The sequence below is a fragment of the Ictidomys tridecemlineatus genome, chromosome 1 (genome assembly GCF_052094955.1).
Source record: "Ictidomys tridecemlineatus isolate mIctTri1 chromosome 1, mIctTri1.hap1, whole genome shotgun sequence".
Taxonomy (NCBI): domain Eukaryota; kingdom Metazoa; phylum Chordata; class Mammalia; order Rodentia; family Sciuridae; genus Ictidomys; species Ictidomys tridecemlineatus.
Window position 1 is genome coordinate 72,600,572 of NC_135477.1, and position 19,409 is coordinate 72,619,980.

Below are 19,409 nucleotides of genomic sequence, written 5' to 3' on the forward strand. Positions count from 1 at the left end.
GTGTAGTATAATAAGTGCATTAATCAATAATAGTCATTTACTTATCAGTTGTATAGGCACAGCAGGGTTATACCAGTATCACCACAAATATGAATAACATGCTGTACCACATTAGAATTGCAAGGCTGTCACTAGAAGGCAGAAACTTTTCAGATCCACTATAATCTTATGGGACCAACACCATATATGCAGTGTGTCATTGACCAAAAAGATCATTATGTGACATGTAACTGTAAATACATTCTTCCTTCCTTAATTCCAGAAAACAATGCTATGAGTCTGTTCAGCCCACATTACCACTCACCATGATTCAAGAGGAGCTTCACCTTGACCCTAGTTGAGGTCTAGCCCCTACTTTAAGTGCCACCCCCAGGGGTACACTCTCATCCTGGCACCCCACCCATGGGACATCTGTTAGCCACTGGAATGGAACTGTTACTGCCCAGAAATTCCTATTCCTATCCCACCCTTGTAGCAAATGCACCAGCCTGGAAAGAAACAGGACTAGCTTGTTTGCTGGACCACTACTCCTACTCCCAGAACAAAATTAAACATCATTTTATACCTAATAAACCTCAAGAAACTTGATCCAAGAAGTTGCCATGCTGCGTGTGTATAATGAAATCATCCAGTGTTACTCAATTAACACATCTTCTGAGTTACCCAAGAATCCACATTTTCTAACCAAATGTACACATGGACATTGGACATATTTTCTCTAAAAGCATTAATGGTCAAAGTTCTTAAGAATCTAAAGTTTATTTGGAGACATGAAAATGACATCCCAAAATAACTTCCATTACTACTTTATAGGATTCTTCCAAAAACAAAATGAAAGAGATCTCAGGACCCATGTGGAGATGGTGCTATTCATACCCTGTATCCCACAGTCCCAAATATACCAGCCTTCCTCCTCTTTCTTTTGAGGCCTCCTCCCAGACAGCCATTAAGGGCTCTATTGGAGAGCTCTTTAGGCCCCAATCTCTTGATCTGATTTAGAGATATGGTAAACATGAGATATATGAGGCTGCTTCTGGTACAACACTGCATACTTATTTTACAGTAAATTTTTTAATAAGTAGAAGGTGTGCACTCTAAAATAATGATAAAACTGTAGTATAATAAGTGCATAAACCATAAAATAATGAAAAAAGTGTAATATAATAATGCATAAACAGTAAGTTACTATTAATCAGTACAGGGAAGCAGATTGAGGGTACCTATTCTTAAGTGCCCAAACTCTTTTTTTTTAGTTATAGAGTCACAATATCTTTATTTTATTTGTTTATTTTTATGTGGTGCCGGGGATGGAATCCAGTGTCTCACCCATGCTAGGCAAGTGCTCTGCCACGGAGTCACAACCCCAGCCCAAAGTGCCCAAACTCTTACCTCTGATGATTTTCTGATGTCCAATCCTAAACCCATTATGAGACTGGAAACCTTTATGAACTTGTTGCCTCCTTTTACTTCTGAGAGTGACTAACTTTTGTTCAGTGACAGAAAACATAAAAAACACAGGCTAGTAAAAATGTACAGCAGAAAAGTGTGAATCATCAACATCCTTCTCCAGGTGGACCTGAAGGAAGTAATGTCCAGTTGCATTCATGATCTTGTACTCTCACTGATATAAGGTCACCTCTTCTTTCTCTGTGTTGCAGGTTAAGCTCAGTTGCCAGGACAGAGGTATAAAAGGAAACCCCTCCCCATAAGGGATGGAAAACATGGAATTAACTAGTTATCTTCCATGCCCTCACTTTCTTGGAAAGAACATGATCTTTTTGGAACCTCATAAACTTTCCTTTCTTATGAAAGGAAGGTAAGTCTTGTGGAAGGAGAGTGGAATCTTATTTACAGAACGGTGCTGAATCAGGGTCAGTGTTCTGAGAAAAGGCAGGTCTCATGAAGCTGAAATCAAGAGAAAATGCCTCTTACTCTCCTGAATGTCACATAATCTATATCAAAAGGGAAGTAAGGGATAATGATTGCATCCATGAGTGCCTGGGTTAAGAATATGGGGTAAGAACAGCAAGGCCCAGGGACAGGTAACAGGCCTTATCAAGGAAGCAGTCAACTGTCCACATATGAAGAGACCTACGTGCACTTGCCTAGATGGTTTCCATCTCAGATGCATTGCAGGAAACTCAAACAGGTGTGTCTGCACTGGCAGCAGACACCAACGCTCCTGAGATAGTGGCTGCAGTCAGTTTCAAGGAAGAATGGTGTTGTGGCAAGGCAGGAATATTGTTGCTACCCAATTTTTATTCAGGAAACTGAGACTCTTTCAGCATTCTCTATTTATGTTCCTGTCCCAATCTGACCCTCTTTAACTTCATGAAAAATGTTGTAAGATGCTTTCAGCAAGTAATGTCCAAAACTTCAACAAAGTTCCCAATAACAAGTCTCCTTATCAGACTATAAATTTCAAGGAAATTTTTAAAATCTACTTTTATTTTAACAAATATAAACTTCAGTAAATGCTGACTCCCTTTTCCAGAAAGAGCAAGAAAATGAGAAAGGATGGTAGGGATATCAGCTCCCACAGAAGTTCCTTCTGTTACCAGCTAAAGAAGAGTACATGTTCCAAAGATCAAGACCAATCCATATGCAGAATAATCGCTGCAGCAATTTTAAAGAGCCTGATCTGTTGTTGGCAATAAGCTGAGTAAAATCTGTCAATCTACCAACAAGGATCTAGAAAACTGGCCTGATGGATAACAAAAAGGAAGCCTAAAGTTTCCAATACAGTTTCACAGCCAGATTTGGGAAGCTGTTCAAAGTCAAAGGCTAGCAATCTCTTCTTAGAAGTTCCAAAACATAGCAGAGTGGCACTCAGGAGCCAGGGAGGCAGCACCAGGTCAAAGGTCTGTACCATACAAAATTAATTCCAGGAGCACCTGCACTCTTCCTCCATGAGGTCAGATAACGCAGGATCTGACAGTTTCTGGCAAAAGGTGCTACTGCCTATAATAAGAAAATTAAATGTGACAAAAACAATAACAACAAAATATACTGAAGCCCTCTGTTCCTGAAGCACTTTTCTGGTTCCCAAGAGACTTTCTAGTAATAAAAAAAAATGTTAAAAAGATTCATGAAAATTCTCTCTTTTTATATCATCTCACTCCAGTCAGAATGGCAGCTATTATGAAGACAAACAACAGTAAGTGTAGGGGAGGATGTGGATAAAAAGGCAGACTCATACATTGCTGGTGGGACTGCAAATTGGTGCAGCAAATATGGAAAGCACTATGGAAATTCCTTGGAAAACTGGGAATAGAACCACCATTTGACCCAGCTATCCCTCTCCTCTGTCTATACCCAAAGTACTTATAAACAGCATACTACAGGGACACAGCCACATTAAAGTTACAGCAGCACAATTTACAATAGCTAAACTGTGGAGTCAACCTAGATGTCCTTCAGTGGATGAATGAAAAAAAATGGCATATATACATAATGGAATTTTACGCAGCATTAAAAAAAAAACATGGCATTTGCAGGTAAATGGATGGCGTTGGAGAAGATAATGCTAAGTGTAGTCAGCCAATCCCCCCCAAAAAACAAATGCAGAATGTTTTCTATGATATAAGGAAGTTGACTCATAGTGGGACTGGGAGGGAGAGCATGGGAGGTATAAATGAATTCTAGATAGGGAAGAGGGGTGGGAGGGAAAGGGAAGGGGCAAGGATTAGCAAGGATGGTGGAATGTGATGGACATCATCATCCAAAGTACATGTATGAAGACTTGAATTGGGTGTCAACATACTTTATATACAAACAAAGATACAAAAATTGTGGTATATATGTGTACTAAGAATTGTAATGCAAAAAAAAAAAAAAAGAATAGTGTTACCTTAGATTAGGTAGAGGGAAGTGAAAGGAGGAGAAGGCAGGGGATGTGGGGTTAAGAAAGATAGTAGAATGAAACAGACACTATTACTTTATGTATGTATGTGACTGTATGACCAATGTGATTCTACAATATGTATAATCAGAAAAATGAGAAATTATATTCCATCTATGTATGATATATCAAAGTATATAAGTGCATTCTACTGTCATGTATAACTAATTAAAACAAAAATTTTTTTAAAAAATTTCCTCTTCTTGTGATGCTGAAATCAATTCTGCCAAAGCAAACCTTTAGGTGATATATAAGCCTAAATCTCAGTTGACTTCATTTCTCAGGAATGACAGATACTTTTAGACATTACCACTCTCTTAGACATTTTGTATGGCTATTCTTGAGCCTCTTAATGATTGCCTTTCCTATCAGAGTCACTGTTTTGAATTACTTTTAACAAGGCTGTGAAGATATATGGGGAAAAGAAAACTTCCTAAACCTTGACAGAACCTGGCTTCTCATTCCTTCTGTTTCCTCTGGGAGAACCTACTGCCCTTAGAGTGTCTATCCTAATATACTCCTCAGACAGACTTCTCAGTAGGTGGCAGGAACACACTACTCTCTCACTGCAGGATAACCTCAAGCCTTCCTTTCTTGTCACTTTTTTCCCTTGCTCCTCCCACTAGATTACCGCCTGGCTTCCTTTTCCACCACTCCTTCCTACTCTTTGTGGGAGTCCCAGGAAAGTTTTCTGAGAGTCTTGCCCAAGTCCACCTCTTGATTTTGGACTGACAGCAGGATAATATCAGACTTTGAAGTCCCCACTGCATGTGATAACTCTAGGTCACTTTGGCCCATGATGACCAGTTCTAATTGGAACCTGGTCTTACAGATGGTTAGGGGGGATTATCCTTATCTCCCTGAGTTCTGCGATGGGGTCTTTGTAAGGGTCACAACAGTCCCCAACTTCAGGATAATTTATACTCTTTTTATTGGCATTTTAGGCCTCCATTTCTCCTGCAGATAATAGGCTATTTGCTGAAGAATGTAATAGTAAGGAAGGAAGGAAGGAAGGAAGGAAGGAAGGAAGGAAGGGAGGGAGGGAGGGAGGGAGGGAGGGTGGGTGGGTGGGTTGGTTGGTGGGTGGGTTAGTCGGGAAACACAGTGGGCCCAGTTTAAAGAATTATTCCATTTACCTCATGTTCCCACCACTCATATCTCTGTTCCCTATCACTCCGTAAGATAGCAACAGCTTTCAGAATTAAAAGGCACATTAATTTTGTCCCAGCAATTCTTTTAGGAATTCATCCAGAAACACCTGCACCAAAGGATTTAAAGAGCAGTGTTCATGAGAGCAAACAGCTGACATCAGCTTAAATGCCCACGAGCAAAATGAGGCAATACTGTTACATCTACAGGAAGAAATAAGAGGCAGTCATAAGAAAGAAAGAGGAAGTCTGCTATGCCTAGGAATGGACACACAGAGAAACAAGCAGAGAAACATCATTGCCATCTATGCTGACACCTTCACAGATGATCCAATCCACAGAGGAAGACCTGGTACCTGATGGGGGAAACACTGATTCTCCATAGGAACGTTACAGAAGAGCTTTGCTGCCTTAAACCTGAGCAACATTTCCTATACATGATTTCATTTAAAAATAGCTTATGGAAGCAGGAGGTATCACAATACCAGATGTTAAATTGTAATACAGAGCCACAGTAACAAAAACAGCATGCTGCTGGGTGTGGTGACACATGCCTGTAATCCCAGCAGCTCAGGAGGCTGAGACAGGAGGACTACAAGTTCAAAGCCAGCCTCAGCAACATTGAGAAGCTAAGCAACTCAGTATGAGTGACCCTGTCTATAAATAAAATACAAAAATGGGATGGGAATGTCGTTCACTCCCTTGAACATGTGGTCAAGTGCCCCTATGTTCAATCAAAAAAAAAAAAAAAAAACAGTACCAAAACCAGTGCATGCTATTGGCACCAAAACAGGCATGAAAATCAATGGAACAGAACAGAAACAGAAGACAAGAGAGAGAAACACACATAAATACAGTGATCTCATAGTAGACAAAGGTGCCAAAAATCTACACTGGAGGAAAAAAATAGCCTCTTCAACAAATACTGCTGGGAAAACTGGAAATCCATATATAAATAATAATAATCCATATTAAAAACTTCTATCTCTCACCCCTGCACAAAAATCAACTCAAAGAGAATCAAAGACCTAAGTATAAAACCCTGCATATCTGAGAAGAAAATGTAGGCCCAACACTCCAACATGTTGGCTTAGGAACTGACTTCCTTAATAAGACTCCTAAAGCACAAGAAGTAAAATAAAAAAAATCAATAAATGGGATGGGATCAAACTTAAGTGCTTTTTCACAGCAAAGGAAACAAGAGCATAAAGAGAGAGCCTACAGAATGGGAGAAAATCTTTGCTACTCACATTTCAGATAAGGCATTAATTCGGGACATATAAAGAAGTTAAAAGCTTAAACCAAAACAATAAATAATGCAATCAATAAATGGGCAAATGAACTAAACAGAAACTTCTCAAAAGAAGAAATACGAATGGTCAACAAATATATGAAAAAATTCTCAACATCTTTAGCAATCATGGAAAATGCAAATTAAAACTACACTGAGATTTTACCTCATTACAATCAGAATGGCAATTATCAAGAATAAAAGTAAAAATAAATGTTGACTAGGATGTGGGGATAAGGATACACTCACAAATTGTTGGTGGGACTGCAAATTGGTACAACCATACTGGAAAGCAGTAAAAAACAAACAAACAAACAAACAAAACCTGGAATGGAACCACCACTTGATCCAGTTAACCCACTCCTTAGTATATACCCAATGGAGTGAAAATCAGCTTACTACAGTGATGCAGCCACATCACTGTTTACAGCAGCAAAATTCAAAATAGCTAAGATATGGAACCAACTTATATGGCTATCAATGGATGAATGAGAAAGGAAATTGTGGTATACATACACCATAAAAAAGAATGACTTTATGATATTTGCTGGTAAATGGATGGATCTGGAGACTATCATGCTAAGTGAAATAAGCCAATGACAAAATAACAAAGGTCTAATTTTCTCTTTGACATATAGATGCTAATCCACAACAAAGGGCAGGGATAGAAGTTCACTGGATTAGACAAAGGGGAATGAAAGGAAGGGAGTGGGGACAGGAATAGGAAAGGCAGTGGAAGGACTGTGACATAAATTTCCTTTGTACATATATGAATACAGCACAGTGAATCCCACCATCATGTACATCAATAAGACTTGGGTCCTAAATACAATATATCCTGCGCTTGCATAACTATATCAGAATGGACTCTACTATCGTGTATAACTAAAATAACCAATAAAAAATAGTAAAACAATAAAAATGAAGGTAAAACAAAATTACAAGCACAGCCAATGGCAATAATTATTCAACTCCAGAACAACAAGTGAATAAACTGATTTCACAAGTCATGATCTATATTTTAAAAATATGAAATGGAATGAAATAGAGTAAAACAGATGTATTCAGAGTGTATTTCACATAAGAAGGATCAAGTGTTCTAAAGGGGACTTTTTTGTTGCATATGTGAATGAACAGGTTTCTATGTTAAAACTTTCTAAGGATCATGGTTGTAAACTGACAGTCACTGCATGATGATAAGTCTAACATAGACAACACAAAGCAACAAAATAAGTAAAAAAAAAAAAAAAAAAAAAAAAAAGATGATGGCACAATCAAGAAGTCATGTTACCCCATCAGCTCAGAGAACTTCAGAAGTGAACTTTTCTGCCAGTTCCCAGGAGAGGTCTCTCCTTCACAAAGACAATAACGCAAATCTATTTGACTTTTCTCTTGCTGTATAGCAAAGTACCACAAACTTAGTGGCTTAAAAACAAAAATCTATCATCACACCATTTCAATGGACCAGAAGTCCAGGCACAGTGTGCTAGAACTCTCTCCTCAGGGTCTGGTTTAGTTCCCTATATGTTGCTGTGACCAAAAGTTCTGACAAGAACAACATAGAGGAGGAGAAATTTATTTTGGCTCATGGTTTCAGAGATTCAGTCCACATTGGCTGACTTGAGGTAAAGCAAAATGGCATCAGGAAGCAGAGAGCAAGCTCCACTCACCGGGCAAAATATAAACCTCAGAGTTATACCTTCAGTGACCTACATCCTCCAGCTATACCCTACATGCCTATAGTTACGATACAGTTAATCTATTTCAGTATTTTAATCCACTTCTCATAATTTAATCACTTCTTGCATTGTCTCACATGAACTTTGTTGTGGCACCTCATAAAAACCATATAGGGTCTCCCACTTTCCTAGAGAGCCTGGAAACAATATATATCCTCACTCATTTGGGTTGCTAGCAATGCTATTCCCTGAAATGACAGTATTGAGGACACTGATGTCAGCTTGCTGGCTGTCTCTCAAGGGCTGCATGCATGGCCCATCACAGGACCCTTTACCATCTTCAAGGCCTACTTGTACTATCAGTCTAATGTCTCTCTGTCACCAACTAAAAGAAATTTCTCTGTTTTTCAGTGTTCATGGAATTCCACTGGGATCATGTATATAAGTCAATAATCTCCCTATTCTAGGGCCAACTATGCTACATGACAAAAAATATGATCATGAGAATAACATCTCAGGATAGTCACAGATTCTAGGCAAAAGGGTAGAACATCTCTGAGGGGCCATTTTAGAAGTCCTATTTATCAGACCATCTTTTAGTTTGTGTGTCCTGCTCAGGAGGTTGCTAAAGGTTACTATTCTCCCACTCTAAACTCAGAGACAGTAGTGATCTCCTAACCCCACCTCAGCAAGTATGACATCATCGAGCACAGACAAAATCTCCCTTGGTGTTAAGATACTGAAATGTGCAGACTAAAATTATGTTTCAAAAAACTTTCTGCTTAGCACAGAAGTTATTCTGTCAAAATCAAAACTTCATTATGAGACTCTGATTTCTATAAATAAATATTCAGTTGTATTTACGTTAAAAAATGAGCTACAATTAAAGGACAAGCCATTCTGTGGCTGCTCTGATAAATACATGCTGGCTCTTGCTGAAGGCCTGCCAAGACCAAGCTTTCACAAAGGAAATTAATTAAACTGACCATTACAAAACCACACACACACACACACACACACACACACACACACACACACACATTCTTATTCTCTCTCTCCCCGCCCTCTCATTTATGGAAAAGAATACACAATAAGAACTACTGAATGCCCAAAGAATTTCCATTATAAATGACTCTCATTAGCATTGCCTAGAAAGTATCAGTAACACTAAATTCTATTCTAGCTTCTTAGAAGAAGCTGAGATTATATGAATGTCAATACAACCCCAGCACAATGAGGGGTGTGTATCATAGCACTGCTACAGGGAAGGCAGCAGCTGAAGGATCTTTCTTAGGGCTTGCCTTCCCAAGCAGGTCTCCATGCTACAGTGTCAATCTTGCAAAAAAATTATTTTTACTAAATTACATTGAAGACAACAATTCTGGGGCAAAGATGCAGAAACTACAGTGTGACGATATAAAGGTCCAAAATCACTAGAAATAACATGGTGAAAGGGCTTATGTTTGTGAGTCCTCACTCACAAGGACTTTTACTGTAGTAACTTCTTTAAATATTTAACTTTTCAAATACAACAAAATATTTTTTCATTGCAGATAAAGGAAACAGAGAATTCTTGGGTGGTGGCAAAAGCACTGGCTTTTGACTCTAAGCCCTCATTGTGCTCTGGCATCACAGCACTGAGCATATCACAGAGCATGAGTTCAATAATTTCAAAATCAGGCCAACAACCCAATGATAGGACTGCTTCAGGAATCAAATAAAATCAGAGGAGATACAGAAATTCTACTTTCACCATTCCAGGAATACTTTCTATTCCAAAGCACCAATGCACACACTGCTTGATGACCCACAAAATAATCTGCAGGTTCTATATCTATTATAAAATGCTTTGTTTCCATAGCAGTCCACCTACCTGGGATGAAGAAAGCTTCCACCCAAGCTGCTCATGGACAGCACTGGGCCAAGATGCATAAAATTCCAAGAGTGAAACAACAGTCTGGGAGCACTTCATCGATGGGAACATAGGACCCTAACTTCATGCTCAGGCTTCTGCTCCTAAGTCAAATGAGTCAGAAGGCTTCAAAAGAAATCGATCATCTTTTTAAGCGTACCCCCAATCTACACACTCAATATCAAAGAAGGTTCAGAGACCTGCTAGAAGTCTCATTACCCTGGCAAGTCCCCCAGCCCTGCCACTTTGCGCTATTATTGACCCAGCAGGCTGCAGCCTTCCCTAAAACAAGGCTCTATAACTCTTGTTTTTCCCAGAACACTTTCACACTCACCTCACACAGCTGGATCTTCCTCAGATTTTTCCTTAAAAGGGACTTTCCATCCCTATTATTCACTGTCCTTGCACCTTATTCACTTCTTCTACAGTACCTAACAAGGCTTATGTTTGGGGAACAATGTCAACTTCAGACCTTCTGCCATCTGGCCTGACACACAGTAGGTATTCAATGAACATTTGCTGAAGGAATCAAATAATTATTTTCTGGGGAGACTGCCCATGTCAGAGCCTCAGGACCCCTTTACACTCTTAAACTATTGTAATCCTCCAAAGATCTTTTTCTTATATGAGTTACAACTCTCAATCTTACTACATTAGTACACCTTAAAACACAAGAACATATTCCATAGTGTTTAAAAGAAGATACCATCTTGTATGTCACTCAGTCTTAGGAAACTCCACCATACATCTGTGAGAGAATGAGGTAGAAATGGCAAAGAATGTCTCAGTATCACTATGAAATTCTTTTAAATTTGGCCTCACTTTTTTTTACCTCTAGGAGACCATAAATTAAACTTTGAAAATTGTTTACCTAATGTTTAGCCAAAAAATTAAGCTGTAACTAATCAGAAGAAAGAAATTTATTAAAATATCATCAATGAACTTTGTAAAATAAGAGACAAATAGCAAACATTGCCCACCAGGCTCTGCTGGGATTGCAAGCGAAGCTACATGGTTAGTACCTGTGATGAAGATAAAGCAGGCTGTCACTACCGCCTGATGCCAGCAAGTCCAATTCATTCCTCTTGCTTTTGTTGCATGAAAATAAGTCTCTTGTCTTTGGCATAGTCATTTTCTTCAGTACACATTAAGAAACATACACACTGCCTTATATGCAACCTATGAGTCTGAGTAACCGAGTCTGTCTGATCAACTCTGGATTCAGAAACAAAGAGAAGCAAACCCTGGCCTTGATGACCACATTCGGGTCTGCTTCCAGGCAAAGTGGTAGCAGGTTTCCATCCTGATGTCCTGACACAGACATTCTGCTGTGTCTTTTTACTGTCTAAATGCAGCACTAACCTAGAAAGTATTTCAAAGAATTTAAACAAATCAAAGCCCAAATTCATTGAGATTTGCTTGCCAAGTAACAGAAAAACAATAATTCTAAGTGCTCATTAAATAAGTTCAGTTTAACTTTACCCAAGAATATCTGATTAACCAGAGGCACTTTACTCATGGTATAACATGGCAACTGTGCTCAGCTCTAAAACCAGCCAATAGAGGTGCTGGCCCTTACAACTCTCAGAGCCAGAGAACTTGGAGGTGACATCCACACTGGAGAATTCCACTGCTTTCTCCCTGGAATAAATGCTGCCCATCATTTTGTTTTACATTTTAATTTTAGGTTGGAAAACTTACCAATCAAATGTGGTTTCAGATATTATACAATATATAAAATTCTAAGTTGGTTCTTCAGCAAACACTAAGCAACAGCACAGGAAATGAATGCAATTTGGGTGGGGTATGGATATGGAGCTGAAGAATATAGCTCCAAGATGGCTCTGCAGTCCCACCCCTCAGCAAGGTGAAGACAAGGTTGGAGCTGAATAGGAATTGCATTCCAATGTCCAACATTCTATGAGCATGTCCTCTGTGGGGCTCATCCAACCTCAAACAGCTACTTCTAAAAATATATTTTTTGTACACATTGCTGCAATATCATTATAAACTGTAACAGGTGCTAAAAAGGGAAAAAATGTAATACCCAAATGAGTGAGATAATTTAGATTAAGAAAAAGGTATCCAGAAAAGCCCCTCTAAGGGGCCCAAGACTTAAAGAAGAAAACAAGAGTCAGCCATCCATTCTCAACTAGAGGGAATAACATGTGCAAAATGCATGCATGGATAGAGTACTGACCTGCCAGAACCATCTAGATTTTGATGACCAATGGGACACTGAGATGGACGAGGCTCCAAGCAGCCAGTGCCAGATCACTTTAACTCTAACAGACGAAGGTAGGAAGATGGGAACTTTCGCTAACAAAATGAAATACATGAAGGCGAGAAAGGAGAAGTGTTAGGATTCCATTTACAGTTTGCTAGTCAGAGAAGGATTTCAGAAAAGTGGTCAAAATGTACACAGATTCTTAGGGAGCTAAAAAGGAGCTAAGAAGCTTGACCTGGAAGGTGGCTGTGACAATGAAGGAAAAACAACAGGCTGAGTATAAAGCATCTGGAACAATACCATGCAAACATTCACTCAGTACTGCTGGAAACCTCCAGGGTTACATCCTATCTTTGGCTCTGAAGGCTTAGGAGTAAACAAAACGTGACTCTATGTCAACAGAATTTAAGTGGGATGAAGCAGCAGCAGAAAAAAATAAATTCAAACATCTAGGCAGCAATAAGTGCTCTGTTAAAAATTAAAAAAAAAAAAAAAGGAAAAGTAACATGAACCACTTAAGTGACTAGGAAGGGCCACTAGGGAGTGGTAACAAATTTGATGAACTCCTAAAATCCAATCTAGATAGACTACCATGAAACAGACTGAGGTTTATGTTCACCTCTTTTCAACCTCTAATATCCTGCCAGCAAGAAGTAAACTGCAGAAATCCAAGACAGACTGCAGGTGAGCAACTAAGATGCTGAACCCATATGGAGGCAGAGAATTTGCAAGAAAAATCTGCTGAGAGATACAATGAGAATTCTGGGAAATAGAACACATGTCCTTATTCTGACCTCCTTTCTTTGTACCTTTTATCTCAAGGGTATAAAGAATCTGCTGAAATACATCTGTCATACTAAAGATAGGATTTTATATGCCATGGCCTAAAAATGGTCGAAACCAGCAGGTTCATTTTACAAATCCTGCAATAAAAAGGAACTACGATTTTCAAGAAAAAAAAGTAACTTCCACAGTGTCCTCTGCCCAGCTTCCCTTGGCCTCAATGAACTGGTTCAGCCTAACAACTTTATACAGCCTCTGTAACTCTTAGTTACAGAGGGGTATACTTTGTGACAAAATTTCACATTGAGTGGCTCCCTGGAAGTTCTGTGAACAGAGTTCTAAAGCACACACTGCTTCTGAGATTCTCCTATGACCCTAAAAAGTGTCTGGGAACGCAGTGGACACAGTAAGTGTCCAGGCACAGATAGCACATGATAAAAATGTGTACAGGAAGAAAAGATAACACTTATGCTTCTGCCCTTGATTAGCAGTAAATAATAGCAGCTACCACTAGACTATTCAGACCCAATCCATCCAAATGATCACCATGATTTGACATAATCTGAAAAGAGTCAGATTTGTTGGTTCTGTGCAAGAAGAGAGCCCAGGTCTGAGCTAATATTAACTCTAAGACTCACAACAACCTTTAAAGATGCATTATTACCATAAATTAACTCATCAGGAAATTAAAGCTCAGAGAAGTACCTTTCTCAAAGTCACAGGACTAATAAACCACAGTCAATGTAACCCCCTAACCAATCCTCCAAAGCAAGTCAGAATATCCACACCCCATGCCATGCCCATTAACCTGATTTCTAGACATTTTAAATCAGTCATTTACAAGCTTTTTTTAATTAGAGGAAAAAACTTTCCTTCAAATAAAATGTTACTAAACCACATGAACTATTTGGGAAGATAACTTCCTCCAGAATGAGATTCCTTGAAAAGCTGGGAGTGGAACCATCATTTGACCTAGCTATTCCCCTTCACAGACTATACCCAAGAGACCTAAAAAGAGCATACTACAGGGACACGCCACATCAATGTTTATAGCAGCACAATTCACAATAGCTAGACTGTGGAACCAACCTAGATGCCCTTCAATAGATGAATGGATTTAAAAAATGTGGCATTTATACACGATGGAATATTAGTTAGCAGTAAAAAATAACAAGATCATGGCATTTGCAGGGAAATGGATAGCATTAGAGCAGATTATGCTAAGTGAAGTTAGCCAATCCCTAAAAAACAAATGCCGAATGTCTTCTCTGGTATAAGGGGGGTGTCTCAAAATGGGATAGGGAGGAAGAGCATGACAAGAAGATTACCACTAAATAGGGAAGAGAGGTAGGAGGGAAAAGGAGGGAGAAGGGGAGATGCACGGAAGATGGAAGGAGACCCTCATCATTATACAGAATACATGTATGATGTTGTGAGGAGAAAAAGAAAAAAAAAGTGTGTCACATTAGATTGGATAGAGAGAAGTGATGGGAGGGGAGGGGAGGGGAAGGGGGGATAGGAAGGGCAGCAGAATAGAATATACATTATGATTGCTGTATGTATATAGGTATGACCAATGTGATTCTGCAATCTGTATAATCAGAAAAATGAGAAATTGATTCAAATGTATGAATTGCCAAGATCATTGTAATGCCATGTGTAGCTAATAAAAAAAAGCACTCTGTTTAACACATGCAGTTCAACTTCCTCTAACATTTCATCTGCATATGTGCTTCAACACTTGCTAGCTCCCTTGAAAGGTAGTAGAGCAAAATTGGATTCTTTATCCAGAGTAATGACCTACCACTGCACCATTCTAGAGCTCCAGGTTTTGTGGATGAAGGGAGAACAAGAGAAAAGAAACAGAGGTCGTATAAGTAGAGAGTATTCAAAGAAAAGCATTCACACAACATGGTGAAGCCCACTTCTCAAGGAACTGGTCTGGGGAATAACTCAGGACAGAAGCCAAGGACCACAATGCAAATGGCCTGCAATGTCATGCTAAGCACTATGGGGTTTTCTTTTTATGCAAAATTAAGAAGAAGATCAAGTTATTAGATTATAAATATGCCTAAGAAGAGATGAGTTAATGTCTTACAGAACATTTGCTAGATTCTTGGGCTGGGGTTGTGGCTCAGTGGTAAAACGCTTGCCTAGCATTCATGAGGCACTGGGTTCAATCCCCAGCACCACATAAAAAATAAATAAACAAAATAAAGTTATTGTGTCCATCTACAACTCAAAATTTAAAAAAATATTTTGCTAGATTCTTTTAGTTTAAAAAAATCAGATAATCTTAATGAAAACATCTATACAGTTAGTAAGTTAAAATGGCATATACAGTAGCTTTATTTCAGAGTATCTGAGGCAGTAAGACAGGTTTCATCATACTGTTCAAATCTTCCTGTCAGAATCAGTTTCATGTCTTGCTGCATAAGGAGACAGCCAGGGCTGTTTCTGGGCTGAGAGAGGAGCACTGCATGGGTGCAAGCTCATTGCATGGTGATGGTTCCTGGGTCACATTCTAGCAGCTGACATGCTCCTGGTAAGCTACTAGATGACCCCACTGCATGGATGACTAACCCATACCCTCAATCCCTCCTTGTTCTAGCTACTTTCCTATGAGAGGTGGCCTGCTAAGACAGTTCTGGCAGTGAGATAAATAAGCAGAAATCAAGTACTGGAGAGGGCTTCCAGTTAGGGAAGCATCAGTCTTCCTACCAAAAAGGGTCCCTCAGTTGACAGACTCCTCCCTTCCTTAGTCATTCCTCTTATTCCTGCCAAGGCCAAAGTGCTGAAGACTCAGCTCTCATTCATTGTGAGACCATGTGCAAAGCAGGAGAATGACAAGTGTCCAAAGGAACACTGAAAAGAGAGCTCAGGTGACTATTCATCTTTTCATCACTGTCCAACACCTCCCAATGGTTCATTCAAATTATTAACCCACCAAATAGATTAATCCATTGATGAGGTTAGAGTCCTCATGATACAGTCATTTGTCAAAAGCCTCACCTCTGTACACTGCTCTATTAGGGTCTAAATCTTTAAGCATATAAGCCTTTGGGGAACATTCCAGACCCAAACCATAATACCTGGCAATGTCTATAAACAACTTAGCCCTGAGCTACCTACCTCCAAGCACCTCATCATCTGAACCAGATAAAGCTATATTTATCTCGCCATAGTTAGCTTTGTGTTACTTTCAGTCCAATGCATTCCTAATTGAGATGACAAATCCTCTGGTGACTAAGATTTATTCTGCCTAAAAATATGATTTCCTGGAAGAAACTATGTTTCCCTTGCAAGTCACTTCCCCCAAAATAACACTAAAGATTATTGATGATTCCACACACACTAGCCAAAGCCTCTGCCAACCCACCCCAGAAAGGGGAAAGGGCCTGAGAAAACAGAGAGAGAGCCAGGACAGAGGAGGAGGCCATTCACAAGGGGCTTCCTGTCTGACACATTTGGAAGGTGGGCTAGGGGCCAGCTTGGAATCCATTGTTGGCTCAATGGTGGTCCCTCTACTAGAGTTGATGGGCAAGGGTCCTAGGGAGGATGTATAGAACAGTTTCCCATGGAATGAGGGGTGGGGGCTCCACTTGCAGCCTTGGGTATATCTAATCACTTTGGCATGAGGTGTAAAGTGGGCACAGTGCTTGGTGCTAGGCAGTGTATGTGAGAGACCTGAGTGGACATGACAGAGATGCATGGAGGAGTGCGCTCTGTAGGGCGTGCCTGTCAACCATCTGACTGCATGAGGTGGGTAGGTGGGGTCTCTGGGGTCTGTAGGGGTCTGGTATACCTTCAGGAAAATAGTGGGTATGCTGACCAGTGTGTTTCTGTGAGGTATGTGGACTAGAAAAACATAACTGCCAATACCTAGTATAGTCCCAAAGCAAATTACAGAAATGTATCAAGAACTTGATGTCTTCAAAAGACAAGAGTATAAACACATGTAAGGTATAAGAATATAAAAGTCCCAAGGCACTAGTAATATATTTCTGTAGTACTCTACCTTAGAAATGTTGCTTGAATGACTCATGGAATGTCCCAAAGTCTTCTCATTCTGCAAGAAAGCCAAACAGGTATTCAATATTGAGCCTTGATTAAAATATGCAAAGAATATAACAATCCTCCTGACACACTATTCCTGTAACTAGAATTTGCTAAGCACAACCTATTTCTACTATGTACTAGATGTGTGAAGCCAGTTATCGGATACTGAAGAATTGGGCAAAAAAATAATAAAAACAGTAGGCCTTACCCTAAAGGAATTTATCAGGGAAAATACAGGAGTTTGAAATCAATTATAATAATAAGAGAGTGATGACTATCATAAGATATATTCAAGGGCAGGTTCAAAGATGAGAAACCTGCATGCACAGTGGATGTGACATAGTCCATGTTATAAAGTAGTCATTGTAGGATGTCCCCAGAGTTGATCCCACCTGGGTCATATGACTGTCAAAGTGCTAGGTACTCAAAAGATATATCACACTGCTCAGATCTCCCTCAAGTCTGTTCCTTCTCCTAGAGCAGAAATCCAGGAAGGACACTGCCCCCTCTCTCTCAGATTCCTCCACATTCAGTCTAATATCAAATTACTGGCTCCTTAAGGATTCTAAATCTCAAATCTCATTTCCATTTTTATTATCAATACCTTAGTTTAGATTCTCTTCATTTATCTTCATGGGACCTTCCTAAATAATCTCCTACCTCCCTGACAAATTATCAGCTAACTTGTATTTCTCCTCCCCCAAATTCATATATTGAAGTTGTAACTTCCAATACTTCACAATGTGACAGATGGTAGAGTCTCTCAAGAGGTGATTAAGTTAAAGTGAGGTCATTTGGGAGGAAATTCAATATGACTAATATCCTTATAAGAATGGGACACAGATACACACAGAGGAAAGACCATGCAAAAACATGGAAAAGACAACTGTCTGCAAGCCAAAGAGAAGCCTCAGAAGAATCCAATTCTGCTTATACCTTGAGCTCAGACTTCCAACCTCCAGACTGAGAAAATGAATTTCTGTTGTTTAAGCCATCCACTCTGTGTAACTCTGTTATGGGAATCCTAGCAAATAAATACAATATCTTCTACACTATATTGCTTTGTCTTTAAAAGATGACATTCTAAAAATAGTTTGATTTTTTTTAAAAAAGAAAGTAATTTTCTTGAATCCACTCATTCTTGCTCAAAATCCAAATGAGTAAAAAGCTATTGCAAAAGAAACAGAAGATCTTACTTTAAAATTATCTATTTTCTCTTAAAATTTTTGGTCAATCAGAAATACAAAAAAAACTAGTGGATCATTGAAAAATTCCTTTGAAGGAGATTCTACTCCACCAAATTCCTCCTTAATAAAGACAACATAGCCCCCCCCCCTTGTGGGTGTAGCTAAGTGGTAAAACACTTGCCTAGTGTACACAAAGCCCTGGGTTTGATCTTAATCACCAAGCAGAGGGAAGATAATGAAAGCTAACTAACAAGACAGTCTGAATTTTCCCTTTCTCCTTGACCCAACAAATTATAGACTACCTTTGTTTTTGGATTCTTGGCTTTGGATGCTGCCTATTCCTAAAATGGTGATGAAGAAAAAAATGTCCTGATCTCTCAGGTAGCCTGTTAATGAGCACTTCTATTCTGACAATGTTTTGTTGTTGTTGTTATTTGTTTGTCGCTGTTTTGGGGGGTCTTTATAGAAATATGTTTGTGTAATTCTGATTTTCTTTTAATATTGTTTCCTTGTTTTATAAATCTGAGCTACTTTTTTTTTTTCTTTTTTGGTACTAGGGTTTGAACACAGGGGTGCTCTACCACTGAGCTACATTCTCAGCCCCTTTTTAAATTTTATTTTGAGTCAATTTTGCTAAGCTGACAAGTCTGGCCTTGAACTTGCAATCCTCCTGCCTCAGCCTCCCAAATCACTGACTTTTAGGCATATGCCACCAAACCTGTCCCCTTCATCATGTTATACATTTGAAAGGAAATAAAAGCATGGGTTTCTTTAAATGTATAATATGGGCACTGCCATTAACTGTTTAGGCACTGCTATTTAGTGTTTCTTGGTCTTTAGCCAGATAAATAGTTCATTATAGCAGAAAAAAATCATCAAGTATGTTCAAAGTGTTAGGAGTATGTCACCAAAACTTGTTACTAAAGGATCAGGTTTGATTAAGAATTTTATTCAGTCATATTATTTACTAACTGGAACAGAAAGGCTCTGACTATTTAACAGGTAAATCTATAACCATTCAAAGTCCCATTCAAGTGTTAAGACTATATCATAGATAAGGGTACTGTTGTGAATCCCTGCTTAAAGGCTAACCCACTGGTGACTTACTACCAGATAAAATATTGTACACTTTGGGTTATTCATACAGAAAGCCAATTACAACCACTGTTACATTATCTACTATAACACAAGGAACAGCCAGTTTGACACCATCTAGAAATTT

General features: G+C 39.1%; 1 protein-coding gene across 8 annotated transcripts in view; it reads right to left on the minus strand.

Moving 5' to 3' along the window:
* Marchf8 (membrane associated ring-CH-type finger 8) overlaps positions 1-19,409 on the minus strand; it is a 124,074-nt gene that overhangs the window by 13,327 nt on the left and 91,338 nt on the right. For all 8 annotated transcript variants that reach the window (XM_078042372.1, XM_078042364.1, XM_078042382.1 and 5 more), the window contains one exon: positions 16,960-17,010. In XM_078042372.1, the coding sequence (XP_077898498.1) occupies positions 16,960-16,986 (27 nt within the window). In that variant the 5' untranslated portion in view covers positions 16,987-17,010. The remainder of the gene's footprint in view (positions 1-16,959; positions 17,011-19,409) is intronic.